We start from the raw sequence: 25,620 nt of genomic DNA on the forward strand, positions 1-25,620 counted from the left end.
GAACACAGCATGTTTGCAGCCTGCCTAGACTACAGAGAGCCTGACTTAAGAGGTTGAAGGGCACAAATGATCTGAACAAATAAAGCATAGAGTGGCAACAGGTAATAGAGTTAGTGTTAGTAGACTGCAACTCAGAGCATACTTGCTAAAGTTTAGAATAAAATACAAGTGATGCCAGGTGCAATGGGGTGACAGTCTCAGCTACAAAGTGTGAGGCAAAGAACAGAAGATCATTTGAGCTAAGGAATCGAAGACCCTGTCTCAAAATGGGGGAGGTGCATGTCAATGATGCTCCACTCCAGATGGCCTGGAGAATTGCCCGACCCAGTGCGAACTATTTTTTTCCTGAGATGTATATACCATGAGCCCACCAAGCTATCCCTGGATCAAACTGAGGCTTGCTTCCAAAGCTGAGCAAGCCGCCACTGGCACTGTGAAGTCCTATGGGACTCCTCAGTTTGGCTGGAGGACACAGGCAATATGTGAGGATGGACCTGAAGGCATACCCAGCTCCTGGAGAGAGTGACATGCCATGGATGAAATTGACACCACATAAATAATTCCAATTTTTATTTTCTTAAACTGATATGACACAGTGAAACACAAAAGGGGGAGACGCACAAAATTCATCTTAAAATTGACAGGCCTTAGAACTGCTTCAGTGAGCAGGTTTGGATCATACCACACACAGCCAGCCACACGCATACACAGCAACCAGGAGCCTTTAGGAACCAGGCAGTGAGTAAGGAACCCCTACACTAGCCTCCCTGGTGGCTCTGGGTTCCAGTTGGCCACAAAGCAATAAATACATGTTACATGCAAGGGAGGTCATGGGTGACTAAGGAAGAGACTGGTCTTAAGAGAGCTGCTTTCTTGTACAATTCTTGTACAACCAAGCACAGTGGCAATATTTCAAGTATTGCAAAGAAAACGTGTGTGTGTGTGTGTGTGTGTGTGTGTGTGTGTGTGGCCTATAACTCTGAATGTTGTTGTGGGACAGAAAACCCACATCTGCTTGTGGACACTCAGATACTTTCAAGTATGCACGGACAGCGCGGTGACAAAGGACTGGAGGCCGGGAAGGTATTAGCTTTGTCCACCCTGGACCCTGGAAGACAAGCTTCAACACAGACCCTGAAGGCCACCAAGCACAGGAGCCAGACTAACAGGAAAGCTCCATGGGGGACATGTTTGCATATGTTATTCTTCACCCACACCTCCACTGCATGAGGAGGACGGCAGCAGCTGGGCACTGCCCTTTCTGCCGCCCTCTAGGGAAAGTTAATAGAGATGGCCGGCAGCACACTCACTCAGGCGCACACTACAGCCTCAGCTACAGGGCTGGCACCATCTCCTACAAGGGCAACATCCAGTGTGATGCTTGGTCTGCCCTGCCTCCACCCTTCCAATCCTTACACATCTGAAGTTTCCTTTTATGAAGAAAAAATGATTTGGGAGGGTGGGGACACATCTCAGGAGTAAAGTGTGGAAGTTGAGGAGTTTTAAAAGCATGGTGCTTCACACGATGAACTGTCCCTAATGAACATTTAAACATGAGGACTGTCTCTCCCTCAGGAGGCAAGCCTGTTGCTTTCCTCCAAAGACCAGACACAGGAGGAGGTGAACACTGGGCTTTTTATACACGAAGACATGGTCTGCATCTATACAGCGTCTTGGAGGATGAAAGCCAGGAACAGGAGGCAGGCTCCCAGCAGTCTGCACTGATGGCTAGGTTCTCCAGTCTGTATGCATAAAGTGCTCCGGTGACTTACAAAGCTGGGTAGTAGTCTCAGAGGGAGAAGTTCCTAGAGAGATCAGGAGGCCAGAAAACCATACCCTTTTCTCTTGGACGAGCAATGGGGCAAGTGAACTGTGAGAAAAAGCTTGCTTTGGCTTGGAGTCAGCAACAGTCTCAGGGCCTTGCCTGTCTATAGGGCTGCCTTGGGCTCTGCAGGTGGCATCACCCTACCACCTCTCGGCACCATGCCTGCTTGCCAGGGAGCCAGCTGGGAAGAATGTGTTCAGAAACTCCTGGCCCAGTGGGCAAGGGAGCTATCCCTGGCACTCTGATGTATACCTGCCAGCAGAGACTGGCAGCCTAAGAAGCAAGAGTTGCACCAGTCTGCACAGGTCCACCGTGTAGCATCCCTGCTGGAGTTGGCTGGCAGCAGTCTCAGCACCAGCGGATCAGTGTTGAGGACAGTCTGCCAGGTCTCGGACCCTACCCTGCAGGTTGGCAGCAGGTAATCAGGCATAGACGCCACTCAGCAGGGCCGAGAGTCTCCTCTCAATGCACAGCTTGCCTGCGGAGGAGAGAGCATGAGGCAGGGAGGTCACACCCACCACCCAACTCAGGCTGCAGGGAAAGGCACTCACATTTGGCAATGTTCTCAATGTCTGCCTGGTCCGTGAGAGTGTGCTGCAGCCCCTCCAACAATAGCAGGGCTTTATGGTATCGCGGTACACAGCCCTCTCGGTGCTGGAACATCTCATCGAGCGCGGCTGATTGTACCTACAGGCAACAGCAAAGCTGGGCAGGGCTGGGGCACGACAGGGGGAGCCTGACTGCTCAGCACACTGGATTTGCCCAACTTTGTAGTCACGTTGTGAGCACAAAAGAAGGGCTAAGGAATTAGCTACAGATGCTCATATACATGGCTGCTTGCATAGTGGGCACTGTGTTATCTGCTTGGTCTGTATACAACCCCTCCCCAGGGAGAGCAAAGGGGCACTGCTCACAGTGTGCAAAGCATCCACTTGGTGCCATTCCTACCACTGTGGCTGACAATGAAACTGATCAGTAAATGGGTCACAGCCAACTCAGAAAGGAAGAGATGGGGGAGGCCAACTTAAACTTCCGCTGGCAGACATGTTCCTCATGTGAGGAACATTTGAATTATGCACGTCAAAGCAGAAACCTCAGACCCACCAAGGTGCACTCCTCACACAGAGGCCTTCCATGCTAGCTGAGGAAACTGAACCCCAGGAGTGGGTGAGGATGCTACCTGAGCTGATTAGCTGCACAGCGGGTTACTGTATGTCAGGTCCCTGCTGCTTGCTGGGGAGAACATCACACTTAACTTCAGTCCTGGTCCCTGGGACCTAGGAACAATATCTAATCCTTGCCAGACACAGCACAGATGACCCCATACCATCTGCACAGCATGACTGAGGATAAGCCGCTCTGCAGTAACACCATGGATCCCATCCAGCAGCCGTTGTTTGTCCAGAAAGAAGCGCTGAAGCCGCAAGCTAAGGCCCTGGCAGGATACCACGCTGGCCTTATACAGCTCATTCAGTCTGCGTACCACTAGGGTGGAAGTGTACCAGTCATCTCAGATCCATAGGAGCACAGGACCCCACAGACCCTCATAGAGAGCATGCAGGTGGAACATGCTCTTCCACCTGCATGCACAGGAATGATAACCCGCACCACACACAGCAAGATCAACATCAATCCCAAGTAGCTCTGTCCTGGGTACATGTCCTCCAGATACTTACTCTGTGCTCTGAGAATGAGGTCAGGCCTGTGTACCCACTCTGCTGATGGCTCCCTGACCTGGCCTGGGCCTCCCCATGTGGCCTTACCCTCCTGCCTCAGGCTTGCTCACTCTTACCCCAGCACCACGTCCCTGAGCCCACTTCCTCACCCTGCTTCACAGTAGATGAAAGGCAGAGCTTGCCAGCTCGAATCTGGTCAATGGCAGTCTGTAGGCCTGAGGACAGCAACTCGGCCACCTTCAAGTACAGAACCAGTTGCTCTGCAAAGCTAGAGAGAAACAAACAGGTCAGAGCCAAGTCATAGGCAGAAATGCCCAACAGCCCTCTTCCCCATGCCCAGGCAGTACCTACCCCCACTCTCGGCTCAACTGACTGATCTGGTCAGCCACCACACTTTCCTGGAGCTGGTACTCAGGGCCCCCGGCGGCCTCACTGGCACTCCCTTTTAGGGCTGCAATCTCCAGAACTTGCTGTGCAAATGCTAGTGTGAAGCGCAGACTGTGCAGGGTTTCTGTGTGCTCTTGCTGAGGAAGCAATAAAGGTCAGAGCCTGGGACACACAAGTGTATGTAACAGCGCTGAAAGGCTCATCTGCCACAGGGGTCCCGCTCCCCCAAGTATTAAACAGGCAAGTTATAAGATAGCACCCATGCTTGTCACCTCCCCACAAGCCTCACCTCCATGAGGGTCTCCTCTGGGAGGTCAGGAGCCTCAAAGGTCACAGCCCCCTCCAAGTTGGCAGCAAGGGGGTCAGCAAGGCTACAGCAGTGGCCTGGCGCAGAAAGCTCCGGGGTCTCTCCACAGGCCCCAGGCACTAAGTGTCGGGCAGAGGAGGAGCCAGTAGAGCCCAGGGAGCTGGAAGAGCCCACTGTAGGTAGATGGCTGGTAAGGGACAGGCAGCCCGCCTGCTTCTTACCCCGCAACCTCTGGCACTCTGAACTCCATCTCTAGAATTCAGATGTACCTCAGTTTACACACCTCATTATCCTGATGCTTTAATAAGGAACCCAGTCAAAGGCCCTAGCACCTTCAGGGCTCTCTCCTGAAGCACTCTAGCTCCCCCTGTGCCTCCCTAGAGATGGTAATAAAGCAGTGTGGGAAAGGAGGCGGTCTAGGAAGAAAAGGCAAACACTGCCATCACTGCAGTGGCAGGAGCCTAGGACTCGCAGCCAACATAGGCTGGCCTTCCAGTGCAGCTGGACATGAAGACTGACATCTTGGTTACCATCACTGTTGCATGTGCATGCAGGAAATTTCATACAACTTATGGTCTCTGCTTTTAGGACTGTGCTACACAACAAGAGTTTGCCTTCAAAAATCCCCACCCTATGTACTGCTTTTCCTCTGCACAGACCTTACCTGAGAACATTCTGGTGCGAGTACTCTGGGGTGGGGTGGTACCACTGGGTGGAGAGCCCACAGTAAACACCACAGGTGCTGGGCTGCTGGCCCCTCCACCACGAGCTCCTGGATGCAGTGTCCCTCCAAAGCCAGCAGAGGGAGCTGAAGAACAAGACAGGCTCAGGGATGGGCTGGGACTGGATTGTCCACAGGTAACCCCACAGACCCCTCACATACCAATCTCCATAGGTTTCTCCTGTAGGCTGTCTGTGCTGCCTGAGTCAGAGGCCTGAGTCCCAAATGCAGCCTTAAGTAGCAGGTCTGTAATTCGGCTGGTGCTGAAGGACCTGAGGTGGCGAGGGGTTGGGGGGTAGTAATGTGGGGGATGGCCTCTGGGCCAGACAGCTAGGGCCCTATTTCTGCACACAACCATTCCTCAGGCCAGGCATAACTGGAGCTTTAGTCCTTTAACCGACTTCTCGCATCTCTCAAACAAGGAACCAGGCTGGAGCACAAGGGCCCACCACAAATCTCCAACACCTGCCACACTGGGCATCCAGCAGCACAAGATGACTTGAGTCAGAACAACTCCTGAGCAGTCTTCCCACTCCACTTACCGGCCAAAGGGGCCCCTGGTGTCTTCAGCAGGCCGAAGGCCAGAGCCCAGCTGTTGGCCCTGGAAAGGACCAGCCTCTGAGAGGTCAGGCAGTGTACGGTTCCGAGGTGGTGTCATTACTACACCCTGCCTAGCCAACAGGGTCAGCAAATTCTGAGAGCTGGGGGCTTTGGGGAAGTCAAACGAGGGGCCAGCCTAGGAAGGAAGGACATAACTGAGAAAGTCCAATGAACTGGGAGACCCCAGAAACCGAAGCACAAGAAGGGGCCCACAGAGGAAATCTTCCCTCCAGACCAGAACTGAGGACATATGTACAGGCACTTACACCATGGAGAGGTGCTGCTGCCTGGGGACCCTTTTTCCAAAAAGGAAAACTAAGACAAACAGAGCTACACAATCTTTCTGAGGTGACAACCTCAACTTGTGACACTTTTTGAAATGGAGTCCATATCTCAACATTCAGAGCCTTCCAAAAACTGGGAGGTACAGGTGTGTGCCACCATGCCTTGTCTGAGATGCCTTTCCTGTCCCCAACGCAGCCTACAGATAATACTAAACAACTAACACCTACGGGACCACAGGAAAGCAGCCACAGCTTAGCAGAGAGACATGGGCCCTAGGTTCTTCCCAAGGATGAGCGACGGGATCGGCCAGGGAGGCCAGCAACACCAATTCTGTGAGGTCTCAAAGTAAGGGGAGAAGCCACTAGGGCCACAGGAACCAGCTCTTCTAATTTCCCTTCCTCAACCCCACTAGGCATTTCCAGGGAAGCAGCCTGAGGACGAAGCCCAACAGGCAGCCAAAACACACAAAGGCCAGGTCTTTTCCCACCCCATAAGCCCCACCAGAGCTCAGTCCTTCCTAGAAGCTGTTACCTTGGTGGGAGAGCCTAGGATGGGGGGTAGGGGACTCCGCTGTAGGAAGTCAGGCAGCTTAGGTGAGCCACGCAGTGGCCGGCAAGACTGTAGCCCTGGGCATGGCTGGGGTGCGCTGGTCTGGGGTGGGCTGAAGGTGGCTCCCAGTGGGTCTGTTGGGGGCTTAGGCAGCTTGGGACGCACAACATGGAAGTCAGACAGGTTGGGGGCACTGTGCAGGCGGCAGCCCAGCCCGGTGGTTCTTGGAGAATGCTCAGGCACAGAGGAGCCTGGGTACAGGAACAGGCTGCATTACTATCCTCAGGTCCCTCATACAGGAACACTAGAATATGTACTAAATAAGCCATTGCCCAACTCAAGGCCTCTGTGACAACCATTCTGTGGATCCTTCACTCCGTGAACACAAGAATCCTTACAGCTACCTCAGAGAGCCTCTATATAACAGGCACAGAAAGGCTTAGTAATCTGTCCAAAGCCACACAGCTGTGGAATACAAGGAATTGAGTGGCAGGAAGCATCCAAAGGTTAATGCTAATCTGTGGCAATCCTTCCCACTTTCTCCCTAACAACAGGAGGGAGGCCCCATGAAAGCAGGTCAGCTATTGCCCCATGCCTGGTCTACAGACACTCAGGTCAGGGACTGTGCCACACCTACCTGGTCGTGGTGACCTGCCAGCCCGAACATCAGCTCCTTGTGGGGAGGGCACTCTGCTCCAGCTGGGCCGCTCTGGGATGGTTCCCACTGGTAGGAAAAGGGTGGCTAGATCATATCATAGCAAACAGAGGGGGTTATCACATCTACCCACCCAGAGACAGGAAGGAATGCCTACCAGTTCCCATCCTAAGACTTACTGACCTTGGGGAGAGGGTGTGTAGGGACGGCCACCTCCTAGTGACAGCTTCCTGGCCAGCATAGCTCCATCAGTGTGGGAGGGAGGTGATGGGCTGGCCCGACCAAAGCCCAGGGGGCTAGTGCTACCTGACCTTCGGATGGCAGAGGACCTGCAAACAGAGCCAGGGCAGGTGAAGTCTCATTCACATCATCATGCAGCTTTCTTTGGCTATGCTGGCTTACAGTCACTACCATTACTAACAGAAGTTGCCTACTGTAGTTTACATGAAACACTCATCCAACCCTACCATTGACTTCAGTCTACCAAACATAGCTTGCCAAACACAGATGAGCTCAGAAGCCCTGGGAAGTTACAGGAACTCTACAACCTGTCCACAATGGCTGTCCAAAATCGTGGCAGGACTCTCACTAAGGTCAGGGACACTAACCGGGCTGTCTGCTGTTGAGTGGGCGAATGCAGGTTCTGCTCAATGCGCTGGTAGTTGTGCACCTGAGTGGGAACAGGAATGGGGACCGAGGCACCATACCTGTTGCTGGAGAAGGGGCCAGGCCGGCTGTGGAGAGAGAATAACCATTATAGACAGCACTAGGACATTTTGGTAGAACGTCTCAACTTTGGCCAGGCCTGAAGACAGCTAGCTGGCTTTTACAACACTGAAACCAACCACCTAAACCTGACTCCACATATTTGTTGCCTATAATCTGACCTAGCACAGGTCCTGAAAGCACTATTCTCAGCTGGTCCCCTCACTAACCCATCCACACTTCAACGAGACATCCACACTGCTATGGTCACTGTGATCTGACCAAACACAAGCCTCCCAGATACAACAGAAGGGTGGCCATGACCCCAAGTGTCACTGATGCCTATGTATGCTTACCCAGAGGGGCTGGGAGAGCTACTGCAGGTCGGAGAGGGAGATGGGGTGCGGCCGTGGCTCTCTAAGCCAGCAGAGGCCACTAGTGAGCTCCTGGTGGCAGAAAGGACAGGTAGACACCTTTAGATTGATGTAGGCATTCAGATTCTAAACTCCCTAACAGGCTCCCCCACCCAACTCCCGGCAGCCTTAGTCCTTCCCAAATGGTATTATTCACAGCCAAGACTGGGCCAGGCAGGATAGCACTGGCTCCCCTAAAGGCCCAACTTATCCCTGAGCAGAGGTCAAAAGGGACTCACTCACCCACTACACAGCAGGCTATCAGGTGGGGGCTTGGCACTGGCTACCTCAGCAACTAGATCACCTGTGGAAGAAGATGGTATCTGGCCAAGGTGTCCTCTGCTCTCCTTGGCTCACCTGACCTTCTCTCTGGCTCTCAATGCTCTGTCCAATGTCCCTCTTCTCACTAGAGCTTGCAGTTAGGGCAGTGTAGTTGCATGCTAATAAAGTGGTTTTGTGGGGTCCCAGTGCAAGCAGTCTGCTCAGGGACAGAAGTTGAGTGGCAGCTCTTTTCAGACACCTCTGATCATCCATGTCCCCTTCTTTATACTCTTGAACCTGAACACAAAGGCTCTCCAGACACACCTGTGAGAGTCAGGTTATCCCCAGCAAGCCCAAAGCTCTAGAACCCATTTCAACTGCCCATAGGGAGAGGTCTGAACCCCGTGCTCATATCATGTGCATGTTCCCAGAGTTGTCTGACAAATCCCCCATTCCCCACCCCATGTCCAACAAACACTGTGAATGGGCCTGACCTGGAAACTGGGCTGGGACCATGACAAAGTCATCTGTGTCACAGGAGTCTTTACTGCTGCCACCAGAGTCTCGGGAGCCCTGCAGAAAGCCAGCAGCATCGGCTGGGGAGGTAAGGGTCTTTTGCAGCTGTGGCATCTCCCCCAGGGACTGTAGAATGGAACAGGGCTGGTAAATTGAGTCCACAGGCAATCAACCTCCCCGGTAATGGTGCAGGCCACGGGGGAGCTCAAGCCCATGGTGCTAAGAAAAGAGCTGGGCTTGGACTTTCTCTGCAGCACAGCAGAGCTTTCTTTCAAACATTAAAGAGAAGCTCCTCTTTAGGGTTAGTGTTGGGAGTTTATACACATACTGCTTAGGAGCCTTTAGCTCCTAGCCATTCATGAAGAATCCATGTCTGGGGCAGTGTTCACCACCTTTGCATTCTACTTCTCCATTTCTATACAGTAACAAATCAGAGGACAGAGGTGGAATCCCTGAGAGGAAGGTACCACTGCAAACCAGCACCAACCAGGTACCAGGAACAAACACTTCCAGGCCCCCTGGGCAAGTGATAATGCTTGGCATAGCTGTGGGCCATACTTCTCACAGAATGAGCACTAACATATTGAATTCCTACTACCAGACACAGACCATAGAACTGCTCCAAGTTATTAGAGAGCATAGAGGACTGGATCAAACCCAGACTTTAGCTTATTACTGCCCAACCAAACACCACTGAACAGCTAGAGATTCAAATGGGGCTCGAGTCCCACAGCAAGCTCACTGAGCATCAATGAGAGGAGCTCCCTTCCTAGTCATGAAGGATAGAAGCTATACAGATCAAGCCTGAAGGACCAGAGGCAGCTAGATCTGTTTCTGCAAACCCATCACTATGCAGTCCATGGTAGAGCCCAACAGAACCCCAAAAAGCCAACTCACCGGTGGAGAGGCCAGGTGGGAGGCAGAGCTGCTGCTGGAGCTGCTGCCAGACCCTGAGCTTGGATATGAGGGCACAGGCACAGGTGAGGCTGCAAGAGGGATGTGGGTCAGTGCACACTACTGCTTGGAGCCATGGCTGCCTTTGACTAGCACCAGTACTCCAGTTCCCACCACAGTGGCAAGCAGCCAGTATCAGGTTATGCCACCCTGCACTGATACCACCAGTGCTGTGAAACCCATGGCAGCAGAGCCACCCAGGTACACATGGCCTTCAAGAGGCAGAATGAGGCACTCCACCTTTCTAAAGTATCTCCCAAGATAGCAATGTGGCACCTACAGACATCGGGGACCACGTCACAAGCCCTGTCTGTGACCAAGACTGCCAGACACTCACATTTCTTGATGGGGGTGCTGGCATCTAAGAAAGGGTGGTGGAAAAATTCATCTGTGGATAAAAGGAGTGAATTATCTTGATGTACCTGACCCAGACAGACTCACCCCAGAGCCCTGGGTATCGAGGCCAGGCCCCAGCTACCTAGAGAGAGTCAGGGCCCCAGCCCCATTTCAGCAAGATTCAGTCTGCTGGCCTTGCTGAGTTTGGGAGGAGCACAACACACTGTGGCCCTGTAGGCTGACAGCAGCTGGTAGACCACAGGTGCCTGAGTGCTCACTAAGCTAAAATAATAGTAGCTAAAGGTAATTAATACCCAAGACCAAGCAGGGTGGCTCAGTGAGCAGGGTGCCAAGTAGCCTGTGCTCACCAAAGTCCATGCGGTCCTTGTGGTTACGCTGCAACAGAGCCAGGAGCAGCTGCCGCAGGGGAGCTGAGGTCTCCCGTGGGATGCTGGGAGAAAGAGCATGCGTTTAAGAAAGTTGTGGGTGCCAAGATGGACCCACCTTGGGGAGAAAGGAGGGATGCTTACGCAGGAACAAGTGTCTTATTCTTCTCATAAAACAGGCGCAAATCTTGAGGGCTGCTGGCCTGTTGAGATAGCAATGAAAAAGTTCAGGCTTGTGAAGCACCTACCTGTTACCACAGGGCCCGGCCACCTACCCTTGCCTAGCACCTCAAGTACCTTTCATCCCAGCCATCCCAGGGAGAGGACCGCTGGGGGTTCATGTGCTACGTCCACACAAGGACAATGGCAAGTCAGTGAGACAGGAGTCATTAGACCCTCCAACTGAACAAAGGGGTGGCCACGGTTGGGTATATATCCCAGAGCTGAGCATGGAATCCCTCACTGAGTATCTGTTGGGGACACATCTGGGAGACTCATGGGTTAAGATCCTAGTGACAGGGAGTGAGTGGGGTTAGCACCTGATCTGAAGTCAGTCAATGTTGGCTAGTAGTAGGAGCTATGCCAGGCCTATCAGTTTGGGATCACTATCAATATCACTTCTTGTGTGACAAGAATGACACAGCCCTCATTTTTCAAATTCTCCTTGATGCAGACTTTGCTTCTAGGCAAGATAGACTTATTATGTTTTAGAAGCAAGGTCAGGAGACTTAACCCAGTGTATCCATAATCAAACACGACTCTGACCTCTGATGGAGGTCATAGCAAAGGTGAACTTTAACTTACCAAATATCAAGGTTTGGCCTAAGCCCGTTAGGCAGGATGTACTTGTGCGGTAGGGATCAGGATTGACTGGGACTGCCTGACTATTAATAAGGAAATGTAGTATTACAGTGGCCCATGGAACAGGCTTGGATAAGGCTTTCATGGAGAGAATACAAGATAATTTCAAACTGATTCCCCATCCTGGCAACCCTGTACTCTGCCATGCTGAGGACCCCATCCTGAATGCCACCAAACTGACCCTTAACCTCTAGGCTTTGGGGACTCACAGGACCTTAGTGCCATGGGGCTCACTCACCTGAAAAGGGGCCTTCCCTGTCAGACACTGGTAGACAATGGTGCCAATGCTCCACAGGTCAGCCTTTCCATCATAGTGCTGGGACATGATGACCTCAGGGGCCTACAGGGCGACAACACAGACCAGCACTACTATACAGCAGCATGCAATAACCAGTAACGCGTACCAGGCATCAGCAAACTGGAGAAGGTACCTGCTAGGCTCTAAGCAACCAACACACACTGCGCAAGCACCCAGCAGCCAGTTCTGACATGACAAAATGGTGCACAACTGTCTACAACCCACAATAAGGCCACAGCTGATCCTTAGAGGGTCTGACATTCCTACAAAGGGTCTCAGGTTGGAGGCTGAGCCCAGCTCTGCCTGCAACATCAGGATGCTTGGTATTGGTTTTAAGTGGTCCTGGACCATGAGGGAGTACATACCATGTACATAGGAGAACCACAGAGTGTGGCTGCCATCATGTTGCTCTGGAGGTACCGGGCAAATCCAAAGTCAGCTGCAGGAGAAGCACCCAGATGGCTTGATCTGAAATTTCTGTGGACAGGGGCCCCAGCTGCAGTCTCTCAAGGAGCCACCACCCAAACACATCTCACCAATCTTGACTCGGATGTTGCTGGGGTTGGCACGGCGACCCCCTGGATTGGACAGCAGAATGTTCTGGGGCTTCAAATCACGGTGAATGATGCCCTTGCTGTGTAACAGTTGCATGGCACCAGCAATCTGTTGTAGGAACAGCCTGACAGTGTCTTCACTCAGTGTGCGCATAGCTGTTAAGAAAAGGCAGGCTCAGGAGACTTGGGGCACCATGGTCTGTGTCTCTCTCCAGACACAGGAGTGTACATGGCTGTGTGGAAAGACAGTGCAGCAGCTAAACACCAGCACCACTCCACAGAGGCCCTCCAGCACACAGGGCTGCCCATTAGGCACCAAGGCCAGCTTGTCTTGCAACTTCCAGAAGCTGCTCCACCTTCCCTCTTCCCACACATCCTTGTAGGACTCCCCCTTCCACAACTCTGCACTGTTAGCTATTGGCTGATAGCACTCTGCTCATGTTGGTTTCTTTTTATTTTTTTTTTTGGTTTTTCGAGACAGGGTTTCTCTGTGTAGCCCTGGTTGTCCTGGAACTCACTCTGTAGACCAGGCTGGCCTCGAACTCAGAAATCCACCTGCCTCTGCCTCCCAAGTACTGGGATTAAAGGCATGCACCACCACTGCCCGGCTTGTTGGTTTCTACTTCTCCACTGGACACCTCCTAGATCTACCTTCCCCATCCCTATGGCAGACCAATCACTAGACTCAGTCCCTAGTTCTGGGGTAGGGCTTTTGCCCCCTAGACCACAGTAGCTTCCAAAAGTAAGTCTAAGTGAAGGTAGATACAGGGGCCAGAGAGGTGCTCAGCAGTTAAGAGCATTCACTGCTCTGGAGAGCACCTAGGTTTGCTTCTTCTTAGCACCCTCATGGTGGCTCACCACCATCCGTAACTCCAGTACCGGGGTTTCCAATGCTCTCTGCAAGGTACCAGCTATGCATGTGGTCTTCATTACAGACAAACAAGACACTCATACACAGAAAATTAAAAGGTTTTTATGCTCATTACCCCTCCCTCCCTCTCCCTCACCTTCTTTGTTTTGGTTTTTACTGTGTAGCCCTAGCTGTCCTGGAATTCACTCTGTAGACCAGGCTGGCCTTGGCCCTGAACTCAGAAACCTGTCTGCCTCTGCCTCCAGATTGCTGAGATTAAAGACCTGAGCCTCAAATGTCTGGCAGAAGTATTTCTTTAAAAAAGCAAATTGTAGAGCTGGGCAGTGGCGCATGCCTTTAATCCCAGCACTCTGGGAGTCAGAGGCAGGCAGATTTCTGAGTTCAAGGCCAGCCTGGTCTACAGAGTGAGTTCCAGGACAGCCAGGGCTATATAGAGAAACTCTGTCTCAAAAAAACAAACAAAAAAAAAAAAAAAAAGGAAATTTTAAACAATGGGTATGTGAACTTGAGGAAGAGCCCTGAGTTCTATATCTTCCCGCTCAAATGGGCATAGGCTTCTCCAACAGTAACTCAGCAAAATATGGCAGAATGACAGCAAAACATGTACACCTTAGACACAACATCTGGTACATACCAACTGAGAATATTCACTCCAGGCTGGGCTGCCCAGCCCCTTTTACTGGGACACCAGCTCACCACAGCACCATCACTTGACAGGTGGCCAGTTTAGGGAGCCTTCACTAGAGCTCAAACACACACACATACACACACACACACACACACAGAGGAGATCTTGTGAGCACCCTGAGACACTGTATTGGCCTGCTCACCCTCTCCTCCCCCACAGACACCTGTGGAGCCTGGAGCCTTGCCAAGAACCACCCAACTACTGAAGGTCATGGTGTAGCATGCTGTATGGCTGCCCTAGGGGACAGGAACAAATACTGAGTGGGCAAAGCCAAGCATGGCTTAGCCACGTGAACTTGAGCACGCAGTGAGCTGACAGACCAGGAGCCTAACTAAAGACAGTACTTCTACTACATCTGACCCATCTACTACAACTACAACTACTACTACATCTACTACAACTGACCCATCCCAGCAGACTACACAGGGCCCTCCTATACCCAGGGTCCTCTCTGATGTCAACCAGAAGACAGTGTCACAGTCTGGGGATGTGTCCAGAGGCTACAGTAGAAGTAAAGGGAAGACCCAAACAACAGGAGACTGTTCTAAATGCCTGTGTCCCTCTGCAGAAAGGTGCTCACGGGGAGTCCCTACCTTTAAAAGGAGGCTAAGGAGCTGTCACTTCTGTCACAGCCTGGGCCAGAAGGCATTAGCTGGGAGGGGCTGCTTTGAGCCAGCACTTCCTACTGTCTTCTGTTTCATTTACCAAGCATGCTGATGACGGTCGTGGACAGCCTTCTAGGCCTTGGGACAAGGCCTTGGGACAAGGTCCCTACATTGGTTCTACTTACCTTTCTTTCCCCAACCCTCGGAGCACCTCAGGGAAGACATATTGATGCTCCTTTACTCTGCTCATCACTTGCTGCCTTTCAGTGGGTCCTGAGCTCTCCTGATGCCTGAAGCTTCCCTGCTCTTCTGGAAGCACCTCTCAGTGTGTCTCCACCAGATTCTCCCATAGCGATCTCTTGGCTCAACTCCACACAAACTCTAATGCTGCTCCCTTGCCCTACCATAAAAACTGCGAAACATTTCTACATGTGTGCTTGCCAGTGCTTGCTCAAACCCACCAACCATGGCCTGTGTCCTTATCCCTGCCAATAGCAGAACCTGACTAGTCTGCTTAAGACACCTACCCAAGCCGGGCGGTGGTGGTGCACGCCTTTGATCCCAGCACTTGGGAGGCAGAGGCAGGCAGATTTCTGAGTTCAAGGCCAGCCTGGTCTACAGAGTGAGTTCCAGGACAGCAGGGCTACACAGAGAAATCCTGTCTCGAAAACAACAACAACAACCCGCCCCCCCAAAAAAAGACACCTACCCAGAACATGGGATATAGTTCACAAACAGCTGAGGGTGGTCAGGCTGATGGGCCCTTAAAAATCTGGGCTCACTTCCTATACAGCCCCAAAGCAGGGGGATCAACACCACAATCAAGCAGGGAGCAAATTTAGCTGCACCATTTTAGGCTAGAAACAGAGCCCAGTGGGGTGTGGCTACTCACTGTGCAGGTAGTCAGCCAGGTCTCCACCATTACAATACTGCAAAAGACAAGGGATACACCATGAGAACATGGCCAAAGAATCTCCAGCCTGGCTTAGACTCTTTATTCCCCATACCAGTTTCTTGGACCTGTCCAGTGCAAGTATTTCCAAAATCCCAGCTAGGAACGTCAATAGTGTGTGCTTACACCCACCTGTGCCTATCCTGCTGGGCCCCATGCTTGCCCTGGCCCCATTGTAACTCACCTCCATGACCAGGTAGACAGAATTGGCCATTTCCTGTAAGACAGAACAAGCCATTTACGATGGGAGAATACCTTACATAGCCTCTCATTGGACATTACTTGGAAGAGCCCTTGGTACATGGCACCAGACACTCTCAACGTCATCTACCTACAGGGCTTGAGGCAGAGTGAACATGGCCAGGTCTAGGAGTCTTCTGTGCCCAGAACTCAAGTCTAGGAAACAGGACATCTGTAGCAAGAGGTTTGGGGTGTGCATACTTGTTTCATGGTCATCCCAAACATGGCCTCAGTGTCTCAGACCCCAGGTCTGAGGATCTCCATAAGGTTCAGCGTAGGAAAAGGCTGATGTACACGTGGACCACTGTCTAAGAAGGTGACTTCTCAGCAGGAGGCATCCTGGTTTCTTCCCTCCATTGCTCTCTCTCAAACTTAGACAGACCCTCACTGGGTACCAGTATGCTCCCTTGTCTAGACAATTACCCATCACTAGCAGCCTGCTGTGAACAGAGAACACCCATCAGGCAGACCAAACCCCAAACTGTGGTGCCTCCCCTGGCAAACCACTCTTCATAGCCAACAACAACAACCACCCTCACCTGTTTCATTGACAAGAAACTTAGGACCTGGGGGAAGGGGAGGACTGGGGAGAGTGTAATCAAGCTAGCCAGTGATGCTGGGTCTAAACAACCTACAGTTCTTTCTGCAGGTAGTGTGATCCCTGAAATGTAGCTGCCAGCTGGGTAGAACAGGTCTTGAGAACCCCAGGAAAAAGGACCTCTCTGATATATATTTCCCACAGCAAAAAGCCAAGGCTCCACCTCATCCCCACAGCACTCAAGGAGGATTCACTCCCTGCTCCTCAGGAACCCAGCTGCAAACAGATGGGAGAGACGGGAGGCACCTCAAATCTCTCTTCTAGGGCTTGGGCCAAGAAAGGACTGCAAAAAGAGCCCTTCTCATAGCCTGTGAGGGCTAAATGGGGGAGAGACACCCTCATCCCCAGATGACCCCAGCACAGTAGCCAACATCCACTTCTCAGCTGTCCCAAATATGTATTCAGACACCCAAGACCTCCCCTCAACTCCTGCCCAGCTTCCCAGTCCCCAAAGCTAGTGCCTACACATGAACAGTCCATGAGTAACAAATACAAAGTCTCTAAACACCTAGGGTGCAAATGTGGGAAGAGCCCACCCATGTGCGTCAGAACAGCACCAGAGAGGTAAGGGAGTTAAGAAGTGTGTTCAGCCGGGTGGTGGTGACGCGCGCCTTTAGTCCAGCACTTGGGAGGCAGAGGCAGGTGGATTTCTGAGTTCGAGGCCAGCCTGGTCTACAGAGTGAGTTCCAGGACAGCCAGGGCTATACAGAGAAACCCTGTCTAGAAAAACCAAAAAAAAAAAAAAAAAAAAAAAAGAAGTGTGTTCAGGCAGCCTAGCTGCCTCAGAGCTGTGCGTGTTTCCAAGAGTGATTAACTGGGTGTAGCCTAGGTGGGAGGGAGGCTATTTACAAAAATGAGCATAGACTGCTTCATGAAGGCCTGCATACCAAGACCCCAGGTCGCTGCCTGAACTTTCCTGCCCTGCCCTAGATGAGGAGCCTTGACTTGGCCCCATTTGGCTCCACTCCTGCCTCTGCCTTCCAGGTCAGCTGCAGGGGAATGATACTCTGGGGCAGGTGATGCTGTGTAAAGTCAGCAGTCTGGAACCACAAAGGAAGGCTCAGGGAAACAGAACAGGAAGGGGTCAGGGGCTGAGGATTGAGGGACAAAGTCCAGGTAGGATGGGGACCAAAAGGAAGAAACAGCAACTGGGCCCCTTCAGCTTCACTGCTGGGAGAGCTAGGGGAGGGCTAGGGCACAACATAAGTGACAGAGATAAGGACCCATAAACAGCCACTACTGCACACACCCTGCTCCCTTCTGTATCAAAAAGGGCCTGTCTCAGTGGCTTCAGCTTACAGCCCAAGAAGCAAGGGAGGCTTCTGGGGTCACCTGCCATGGGACACAGACAGACAGACAGACAGACAGACAGACAGACAGACAGACAGACAGACACACACACACACACACACACACACACACACACACACACACACTCTCTCTCCAGAGGGTGGAAGGTGGAGATCCAGGCCTGTCATATCATTAGAACATCTATTAGATCTATCCCAGAGTCCCAAACTCAACCACACAGCCAGGACAAGCAGGGACAGTGACAAGAACAGACAAAAGATCTGGGAAGACCAAGATGGTATACCTCCCTTAGAACTTTGAAGCCAGAATTCCTAACCAAGGACTACTGGTAGCAGCCAGCACCCCTAAACCTCTCCTGACACACTAGAGGCAGAGCTGCTACACAAAAAAAGACCTCAGGCTGGGCAGTGGTGGCACACGCCTTTAATCCCAGCACTTGGGAGGCAGAGGCAGGCAGATTTCTGAGTTCGAGGCCAGCCTGGTCTACAGAGTGAGTTCCAGGACAGCCAAACCCTGTCTCAAAAAAAAAAAAGAGAGAGAGAGAGAAAAAAAAAGAGAAAAAAAGAAAGAAAGAAACTAAGCCGTGTCTCAGCCTTCTAACCTAACATGAACAATTGTCCTAACCTGTCAGGAAGTGGTGGTGAATGCCTTTAATCTCAGCACTTGGGAGGTAGGCAGATCTCTGAGTTCCAGGACAGCCAGGGCTACACAGAGAAATCCTGTCTCGAAAAAAAGAAAACAAAAAACAAACAACAGATTTCCGCATAGAGTGAGGTCCACAATTCACAAGTCAGCTTGTTGCCCCAGTCAGACCTACTGTGTAAAGAGAGCAAATGCTAGCTAGCATCAGGTGTGAGCAGTGAGTGGCCTTAGTCCTTCCTCCCCCCCATACCCCCCACCCCACACGGCAGCACCATCTTGGCAAGCCTCTCAGGCCTGTGCACTCTCCTGCTTCCATGCTTGAGTTCCACCAGCCCAACAGTGGACCAGTCACAGGATGTTCTCCAGCCAGTTTCACAGATGAGCATGCCAAGGCCTAAGAAACATGCCCAGCTCTGTACAGCAGCCAGGCTCGCCCAGGCAGGCTGCCTTCATGCCATCCTCCATCTCCCTGCCTAAGCCAACACCCAACCAGTCCCAATCAACTTGGAACTTCATTCACTGCCTGTCTTCCAGAGCTGGTCCAGCTGTCTCCAGCCTAGAGGGAACAAGGAGTTGAGGTAAACCACAAAGCAAGAAGAGACTCCAGCAAGAACTTTTCCAAGGAAATGGTCCACTGGGACCTGTCCCCTCCATTATGAACTGGGAGTAGCAAACAGAGGCCAGAACATAACCACAGTGGTCAGTTACACTGTCCCAACCCACCCTGAACTCACCCAGGACCACTTTTCCAGACTCTGCTCTGCTCTGTTCATTTGGTTTCTACAAATTCTAAGGGCCCCCACCAGACTCTCAGGAACTTCACAGGCTAACACAGTGTCCTTAGCATATACTCCGGAACTCTGAGCAGACAGCAGCCCTTCCTTCTCTGGGCAGCTTTCCCATCATCACAGGGTGGCAGACAGTCTTCACCATGATGGGGAATGCTCTGGGATCCTAATATTGCCACTCTGGCAACCAGGTCCCATCGCCCACCCCTTGAAGGGGAAGAAGGTAACACAGGATGGCCAGTGGGCTAGGCACAGCTGGTAGCAAAGCAAAGCAGTTCTTAGAGGCACACATCCTTTTGCTGAGCTATCCTTATGCAAAGGAAAAAGAAAATTAAGACAGAGACTAGTATCAGCACTCCTGTAGGAGCTAGGCTTACTATCCACAGGCAATCACTGCTGGCCCAAGAGTCTAGCATCTTGGGAAGCTGCACGGGCGTCTGGGCACGTAGGAGGCTGCCCCGCCCCAGACACTGAGATATTTTGCTTAATAGGATCCCAGCTCTCCACCCTCTGCCTGCTCCACTCCGGTCTGGTGATCTCAGGCTGGATCTGGCAGGCGGGTGTTAGCACTGACCCACTTAACTCCTGAGGAGCCAGACTTCTGGACTGCAGAAGGTGGCAAGGCTCTAGCCACAGCAAATCTGGGCTCTTCTGGACAGCTGACAGAAGGAATGCCAGCTCATGGGACTGGGGGTGTGGGGGTGGTGGTGGCAGTGAGTGCATGTGTAAGGAAGGACCACTCCATCCCTTGGCTTCAGCAACTACCCTTTGTTGCAATTCTCTGACCCCTGACCCCAGCTAGCCTCTTGGAGGTGGCATCCATTAATCCAGCCAGGTAGGTTTCCAAGCCTACTGCCAAGCACCAGACATAAGCAGCCACAGATAGAGCAGGGGGACACAAAGTAGACCCTTAGGAGTATAACTCTATATAGTTCCTCTCTAGGACCACACTCCTGAAATCTACCTACTGCAATTCTGACCACCACAGATATCTTAAAAGATATCACAATATACTCAGAAAAATGACTCTTACTCCCCATTTAAAGACAGAACTAGCTCTCCTCAACAGAAAGTCAATCTACTTGCAGGAAGTATACAAGCTAGCCAGGCAGAGACCAGAGCCACACAGGGCAAGCAGCAAAAGGCAGGAAGTCTCTAAAACATGGCTATCTATCCCACACAGCCACAGGCTTTGCACCTTCTGTACAATTCAAACCTTGAATCTGTCAGCAGGCCTAACCTGAGTTGGATTCCTGAGGCCCATCTGATAAATACCCTGGTTCAACATCAACCCATCATTTCAGACTAAAGTGGAGAAGGGGTTAAGGAGCTGAAGAGCTCATCATTTACAAGCATTTGCTCTTACGGAGGACCTGGGTTTGATTCACAATACTCACACGATGGCTCAAAACCAGCTGTAATTCCAACTCCAGGGGGATCCAACACCCTCTTAAAGCTCATACATGAGGTGTGCTAACATATATGCAGGGAGATACACATACAAACACATACCTTTTAAAGTTTAAAAGCTACCTACCTACCAACCTGACAACCTGAATTTAGAGACCCCAGAATCCCACATGATTAAAGGAAAGAATCAACTCCACTCAACTGTCCTCTGACCACCACACAAGCACTGCAATATGTGTATGCTCTACCCTGCAACATACACAAACACTAAAAAAAAAAAAAAAAAAAAAAAAAAAAAAAAAAAAAAAAGAGTTTTAAATAAAAAGATGGGGCCTGGATCTCTCCATTATTTATGTCTTTTTTAGACAGGGTTTCTCAGTGTAAAAGCCCTGGCAGTTTCTCTGTGGCTGTCCTGGAACTCACTCTGTAGACCAGGCTGGCCTCAAACTCAGAAATCTACCTGCCTCTGCCTCCCAAGTGCTGGGATTAAAGGTGTGTGCCACCACTGCCTGGCTGGAAAATAAAGTAATTTAAAAACAAAAACAAGTAGGCATCACAAACTCAAAGCCAGCAAAAGCTATGTATCAAAACCTGAAAGCTGGATGGGTTGATTGGTATGGGCCTTTAATCCTACGGTGAAGGAAGGACATCAAAAAGTCAAGGAGTTTAAGGCTAGCCTTGGGCTATAGGAGACCCTGATTCAAATGACAGAGGAGCTGGGTGTGGAGGCTGGTGGGTGTGGTAGTACCGGTCTTTGATCCCAGCACCAGGAAGGCAGAGGGAAACAACTCTTAGGAATTCAGGGCCGGGTTTACACAGTGAGCTCCAGGCCATTGTCATGGATACACGCCCCCCCAAAAAGAGAGAGAAAGAGAGAGAGGGGGGGGGGAGAGAGAGAAAGAAAAAATGCACATTCAATTTTGCAGATGTACAGACTTGGGACTTATCGGAATCCTGGTCTATTCATCTCTGACTGGGTCCAGAAGATAAGCACTATCTCTACCATGAGTGGGGAGGCTACAACCAAACCTCCATGGCAGGCTCTAACCCAGACACAAGAACTCAAGAGAGCTGGTCTGTCTGCAAGGTCCAAGTGAGTCACCTCTACCTCTGGGCAACCTGGCAAGCGTAGGGCTTCAGAGAACCGGCCAGACAGCGTACTAGCCTCCAGGGAGCCATCAGCAGCAGTTAAGGCTGGCAAGCAGGCAAAAGTGAGGGAACCTACATGTACAGTCTGATACCGATTCTGGCAGTGCCCACTCTTCCAAAGAAAAAAAACAAGTCCAGACATTGAATGCTAGATGACGAGAGAGCCCAGTCCCTTCTTGATGAAGGCTATATGTTCCAGTTGCCTCCCCAAACCTCTAGTGGAGTTCAGGGAGTTGGAGGTTTAACTCATGAGTGTGGGTTAGGAATGCTATGGGCCCTAGGTTCAACTACCAGCACTATCAAGAACAAGGAGGAGCCAGGTGTGGTGGCGCACGCCTTTAATCCCAGCACTTGGGAGGCAGAGGCAGGCAGATTTCTGAGTTCGAAGCCAGCCTGGTCTACAGAGTGAGTTCCAGGACAGCCAGGGCTATACGGAGAAACCCTGTCTCAAGAAACCAAAAAAAGGAAAAAAAAAAAAAAAGGAACAAGGAGGAGCTGGTGTTGTGGGGTTCGTTTTGTTCTGTTTTGTTGAAACAGGGTCTTATTGTGTAGCCTGGAGCTCAAGAGATCTGCCTGCTTCTCCCTCCCAGATCCTGGGATAAGCGTGCACCTTACACCTGATCAGGGTTATGGTTTGAATGTGAAGTGCCTGCACAGGCTCATGTTAGGATACCTGGCCCCAGCTGGTAGCAATGTGTAGCCTCTCCATGGCTACAAGACCGGCTGGAGGTTATCATCGAGGAGGCGCTCACAGTCTGAGTTTTCTGCATCCCTGCTCAGGCATCGTGACAATCATCATGTTCCCACTGCCATGAACTCCACTCAACCTTTCTTGTTATGGTGATCTAGAACCGGTAGCCAAAATAAACTTCTCCTCTCTAAACCTCCTCCTGCCAGGTGTTTGAAAGCAGACCAGATATACAATGAGTACCAGGATACCCTGGTACTGGAGTGAGTCCTGTCTCAAACAAGCAAGCAAACAAACAAAGGGGAGGAGAGACCTACGTGTAACCTAAAAAGAACTTTTCTTTTTTAAAGACCCCATATACCATCAGAAAGATTTGCATAAATAGACAGGACCAAGTGGGCACACCTGTGAGAACTTTAACTCAAGTTGTCACCACAGACCCTGGTCTTTTCCAGGTAAAAACATAGGCATGGAGAGGCAACCTGACACCAGTCTCACTGGAGACCATCCGGAGTCACTGGACCCTGCTCCCAACATGGGAGACAAAATTAATTTGTTTACCACTACTCCAGATGAGGGCCATGAGATCTCAGGAGTTAAGAATAGTGGCTATTGAGACAGGTGTGATGGCCCACACCTTTAATCCCAGCATGCAGGAGGCAGAAGCAGGTGGAACACTGAGTTCGGGGCGAGCCTGGTCTACAAAGTAAGTTCCAGGACACCCAGGGCTGTTACACAGAGAAACCCTGTATTAAGAAACAAAAGCACTGCCAGGCAGTGGTGGCACATGCATTTAATCCCAGCACTTGGGAGGCAGAGGCAGGCAGATTTCTGAGTTGGAGGCCAGCCTGGTCTACAGAGTGAGTTCCAGGACAGCCAGGGCTACACAGAGAAACCTGTCTCGAAAAAACCAAAAAAAAAAAAAGAAAGAAAGAAAAAAGAAACAAAAGCACTAGCTGTTTAGCTGTTCTTCCAGAGGACATGAGTTCAATTCCCAGCAACCAGTGACACCATACACCTGTCTGTAACTCCAGTTCTAGGGCTTCTGTCATCCTCACACAGACATGTGCAGGCAAAATACCAGTGAGGAACACCCAGCACCTTCCTCATACAACTCACAACTGCCTATAACTCCAGTTACAAGGCATGTAACATCCTCTCCTGGCCTATGTAGGCACAGCACACACGTGCCACATACTCATACATAAAACAAAAGAGCCCCCTATACATTCCTAACAGATGTGCAAGGTCCCTTAACAGTTGGAGGGCTGGCTCGACGACTGACTCTTGTGGCCAGCCACTGGATCCCCTTCCCCTAACTACATGGTTCGGCCTCATTGAGAGAGGATCCATTTCAACCTACAGGGACTGAATGTCTCAGGGTTGGGTGGCTGCTCCTCTCAGGAGAAGGGAAGGAATTTGTAAGGGTGGGACTGGGAGAAGGGGCGAGACTGAGATATAAAGTAAATAAATTTAAAAGAAAAAAGAAACACTAGCTGCCCGCAGGTGGTGTACACGTTTAATGCTAGCAGAGGGAGGTGAATCACTGAGTTTGAGGCAGCAAGGTCTCCAGAACTAGTTCCAGGACAGCCAGGGCTAATCCTAACCCCTAACCCCTAACCCTAACCCTGCCTCAACAATAAACAAACAAACAAAACAAAACAACAACAAAACCACTAGTAAGATTTTATTGAGGCCAGACAGTGGTGGCGCACACCTTTAATCCCAGCACTTGGGAGGCAGAGGAAGGCAGATCTCTGGTCTACAGACCAGCCTGGTCTACAGAGTGAGTTCCAGGACAGCCATGGCTACACAGAGAAACCTTGTCTCAAAAAAATAAACAAACAAACAAAAAAAACAAAAAACAAAAAAAAACAAAAGATTTTACTGAAAGGGTAAGTTCTGAGCCAATACTACTGGAAGAGATGGACAATTGCCAGATCAAACATTGGCATTGCCTCTCTGGGGGGCAATCTGACAACAGTCCCTCTGACTACAGTATGCACACCTCTTGCCCAGGGCTCCGACTTCTAGGAATCCATCTACATATCAATCCTAGCCAAAGAGCCCAAGGACAGTCATGACCACATTTTGACTTGCCAGAATCCCAGAATAGCTGTGTCCCTCAGGAGGGTTAGGTTAGTAAAATGAACCAGAGAGTCAAGCCCTAGGCACTACATGACCTTAAATAACCACCACAGCAAGAGAGACAGCAGCACCTACCACCTGTGCTCCCACAGCCCTAACCCTGGCCCAACACCGGAAGTGATGGAACAGCCTGTGAGGTCCAACCTAGGCAAGTACTTCACTGCAGTCCGAGCTCAGAACACTGAGCCAGTGAGCTGTCCTTCCAGTAAGGAACCAAGTGTGACTCTTCAGAGCCGCTGAGACAGCAGTGTGTGACAAGAAACTGAAGCTTCCTGTCTTCTCTAGGAGACCGTGGAGGACAGTGGGGTTGCTATGGCAAGAAAGGAATACATTTCCAGGGAGTAACCCAAAAGCTGAGGTCGCCTAAGAGGAGACAACAGGACAGCAGGCCTCTGCCAGCACAAAGATTGGACAATGTATTTTTTTTTAAGATTTTTTTTTGGGGGGGTTTGGTTTGGTTTGGTTTTTTCGAGACAGGGTTTCTCTGTGTAGCCCTGGCTGTCCTGGAACTCACTCTGTAGACCAGGCTGGCCTCAGAAATCTGCCTGCCTCTGCCTCCCAAGTGCTGGGATCAAAGGCATGTGCCACCACTGCCCATCAAAGATTTATTTTTACTTATATGAGTACAGTGCAGCTATCTTCAGACATACTAGAAGAATGCATCAGATCCCATTACAGATGGTTGAGAGCCACCATGTTGTTGCTGAGAATTGAACTCAGGACCTCTGGAAGACCAGTTGGCACTCTCCATCCTGACAATGTTTTTAATTTTTATTTTTATCTGTCTTCTGCACTGTTGAAAAGAGATTTCTTGGCCAAATCATCTTTTTTCTCTGCCCACAGTGTGTATCTTAAACAAATATGAAGGATACAGAGAAACAGTCCCTGTGCCATGAAGTGAAGGACCCTGGATCCTAGGGAGAGGTCGGGACTGGCAAAGGAAGCCACAGCAAGGCCAACACTGTGGAAAACAGCAGATATCTTTAATCAGGTGTCTCCACTGGATGAAGCAGAACAAGTGGAAACCTGAGGGGGACAGGCCTCAAGTCTACAGTGGACCTAACTGTTACCTGTTCAGTTCTAGTGAGACCTTTATGAAAATGCCCAGGCAGGGGACTGTGGGAACCTGGAGGGGATGGAAAGGTGTAATGAAGCCCAGAGTCTGTTCCTATGAATCTCATACCATCTAACTCAGTCCTGGTTCCTTTAAGAAGCACATACTGTGTGTGCCCTGCCTACAG

General features: G+C 50.9%; 1 protein-coding gene across 3 annotated transcripts in view; it reads right to left on the reverse strand.

The window, feature by feature from the left end:
* Window positions 1-555: 555 nt before the first annotated feature.
* Window positions 556-25,620, reverse strand: part of Ulk1 (unc-51 like autophagy activating kinase 1) — a 27,205-nt gene continuing 2,140 nt past the window's right edge. Inside the window, exons 4-28 of one of the 3 annotated variants that reach the window (XM_031337371.1) lie at window positions 15,590-15,622; window positions 15,346-15,382; window positions 12,272-12,445; window positions 12,101-12,174; window positions 11,676-11,777; window positions 10,721-10,779; window positions 10,559-10,641; window positions 10,192-10,242; window positions 9,798-9,886; window positions 8,879-9,026; window positions 8,367-8,427; window positions 8,067-8,156; window positions 7,614-7,739; window positions 7,189-7,334; window positions 6,988-7,074; window positions 6,333-6,601; window positions 5,459-5,652; window positions 5,079-5,188; window positions 4,860-5,003; window positions 4,178-4,368; window positions 3,853-4,025; window positions 3,651-3,769; window positions 3,153-3,310; window positions 2,377-2,512; window positions 556-2,303 (exon numbers count right to left, since the gene is read on the reverse strand). In XM_031337371.1, coding sequence (XP_031193231.1) covers window positions 2,248-2,303; window positions 2,377-2,512; window positions 3,153-3,310; window positions 3,651-3,769; window positions 3,853-4,025; window positions 4,178-4,368; window positions 4,860-5,003; window positions 5,079-5,188; window positions 5,459-5,652; window positions 6,333-6,601; window positions 6,988-7,074; window positions 7,189-7,334; window positions 7,614-7,739; window positions 8,067-8,156; window positions 8,367-8,427; window positions 8,879-9,026; window positions 9,798-9,886; window positions 10,192-10,242; window positions 10,559-10,641; window positions 10,721-10,779; window positions 11,676-11,777; window positions 12,101-12,174; window positions 12,272-12,445; window positions 15,346-15,382; window positions 15,590-15,622 — 2,910 coding nt within the window. In that variant the 3' untranslated portion in view covers window positions 556-2,247. Of the gene's footprint in view, window positions 2,304-2,376; window positions 2,513-3,152; window positions 3,311-3,650; window positions 3,770-3,852; window positions 4,026-4,177; window positions 4,369-4,859; window positions 5,004-5,078; window positions 5,189-5,458; window positions 5,653-6,332; window positions 6,602-6,987; window positions 7,093-7,188; window positions 7,335-7,613; window positions 7,740-8,066; window positions 8,157-8,366; window positions 8,428-8,878; window positions 9,027-9,797; window positions 9,887-10,191; window positions 10,243-10,558; window positions 10,642-10,720; window positions 10,780-11,675; window positions 11,778-12,100; window positions 12,175-12,271; window positions 12,446-15,345; window positions 15,383-15,589; window positions 15,623-25,620 lie in introns of all 3 variants that reach the window. The other 2 variants (XM_031337370.1, XM_031337372.1) reach the window with 2 other exon arrangements.

This window comes from Mastomys coucha, unplaced genomic scaffold (assembly GCF_008632895.1).
Source record: "Mastomys coucha isolate ucsf_1 unplaced genomic scaffold, UCSF_Mcou_1 pScaffold22, whole genome shotgun sequence".
In the NCBI taxonomy this organism is placed as follows: Eukaryota; Metazoa; Chordata; class Mammalia; order Rodentia; family Muridae; genus Mastomys; species Mastomys coucha.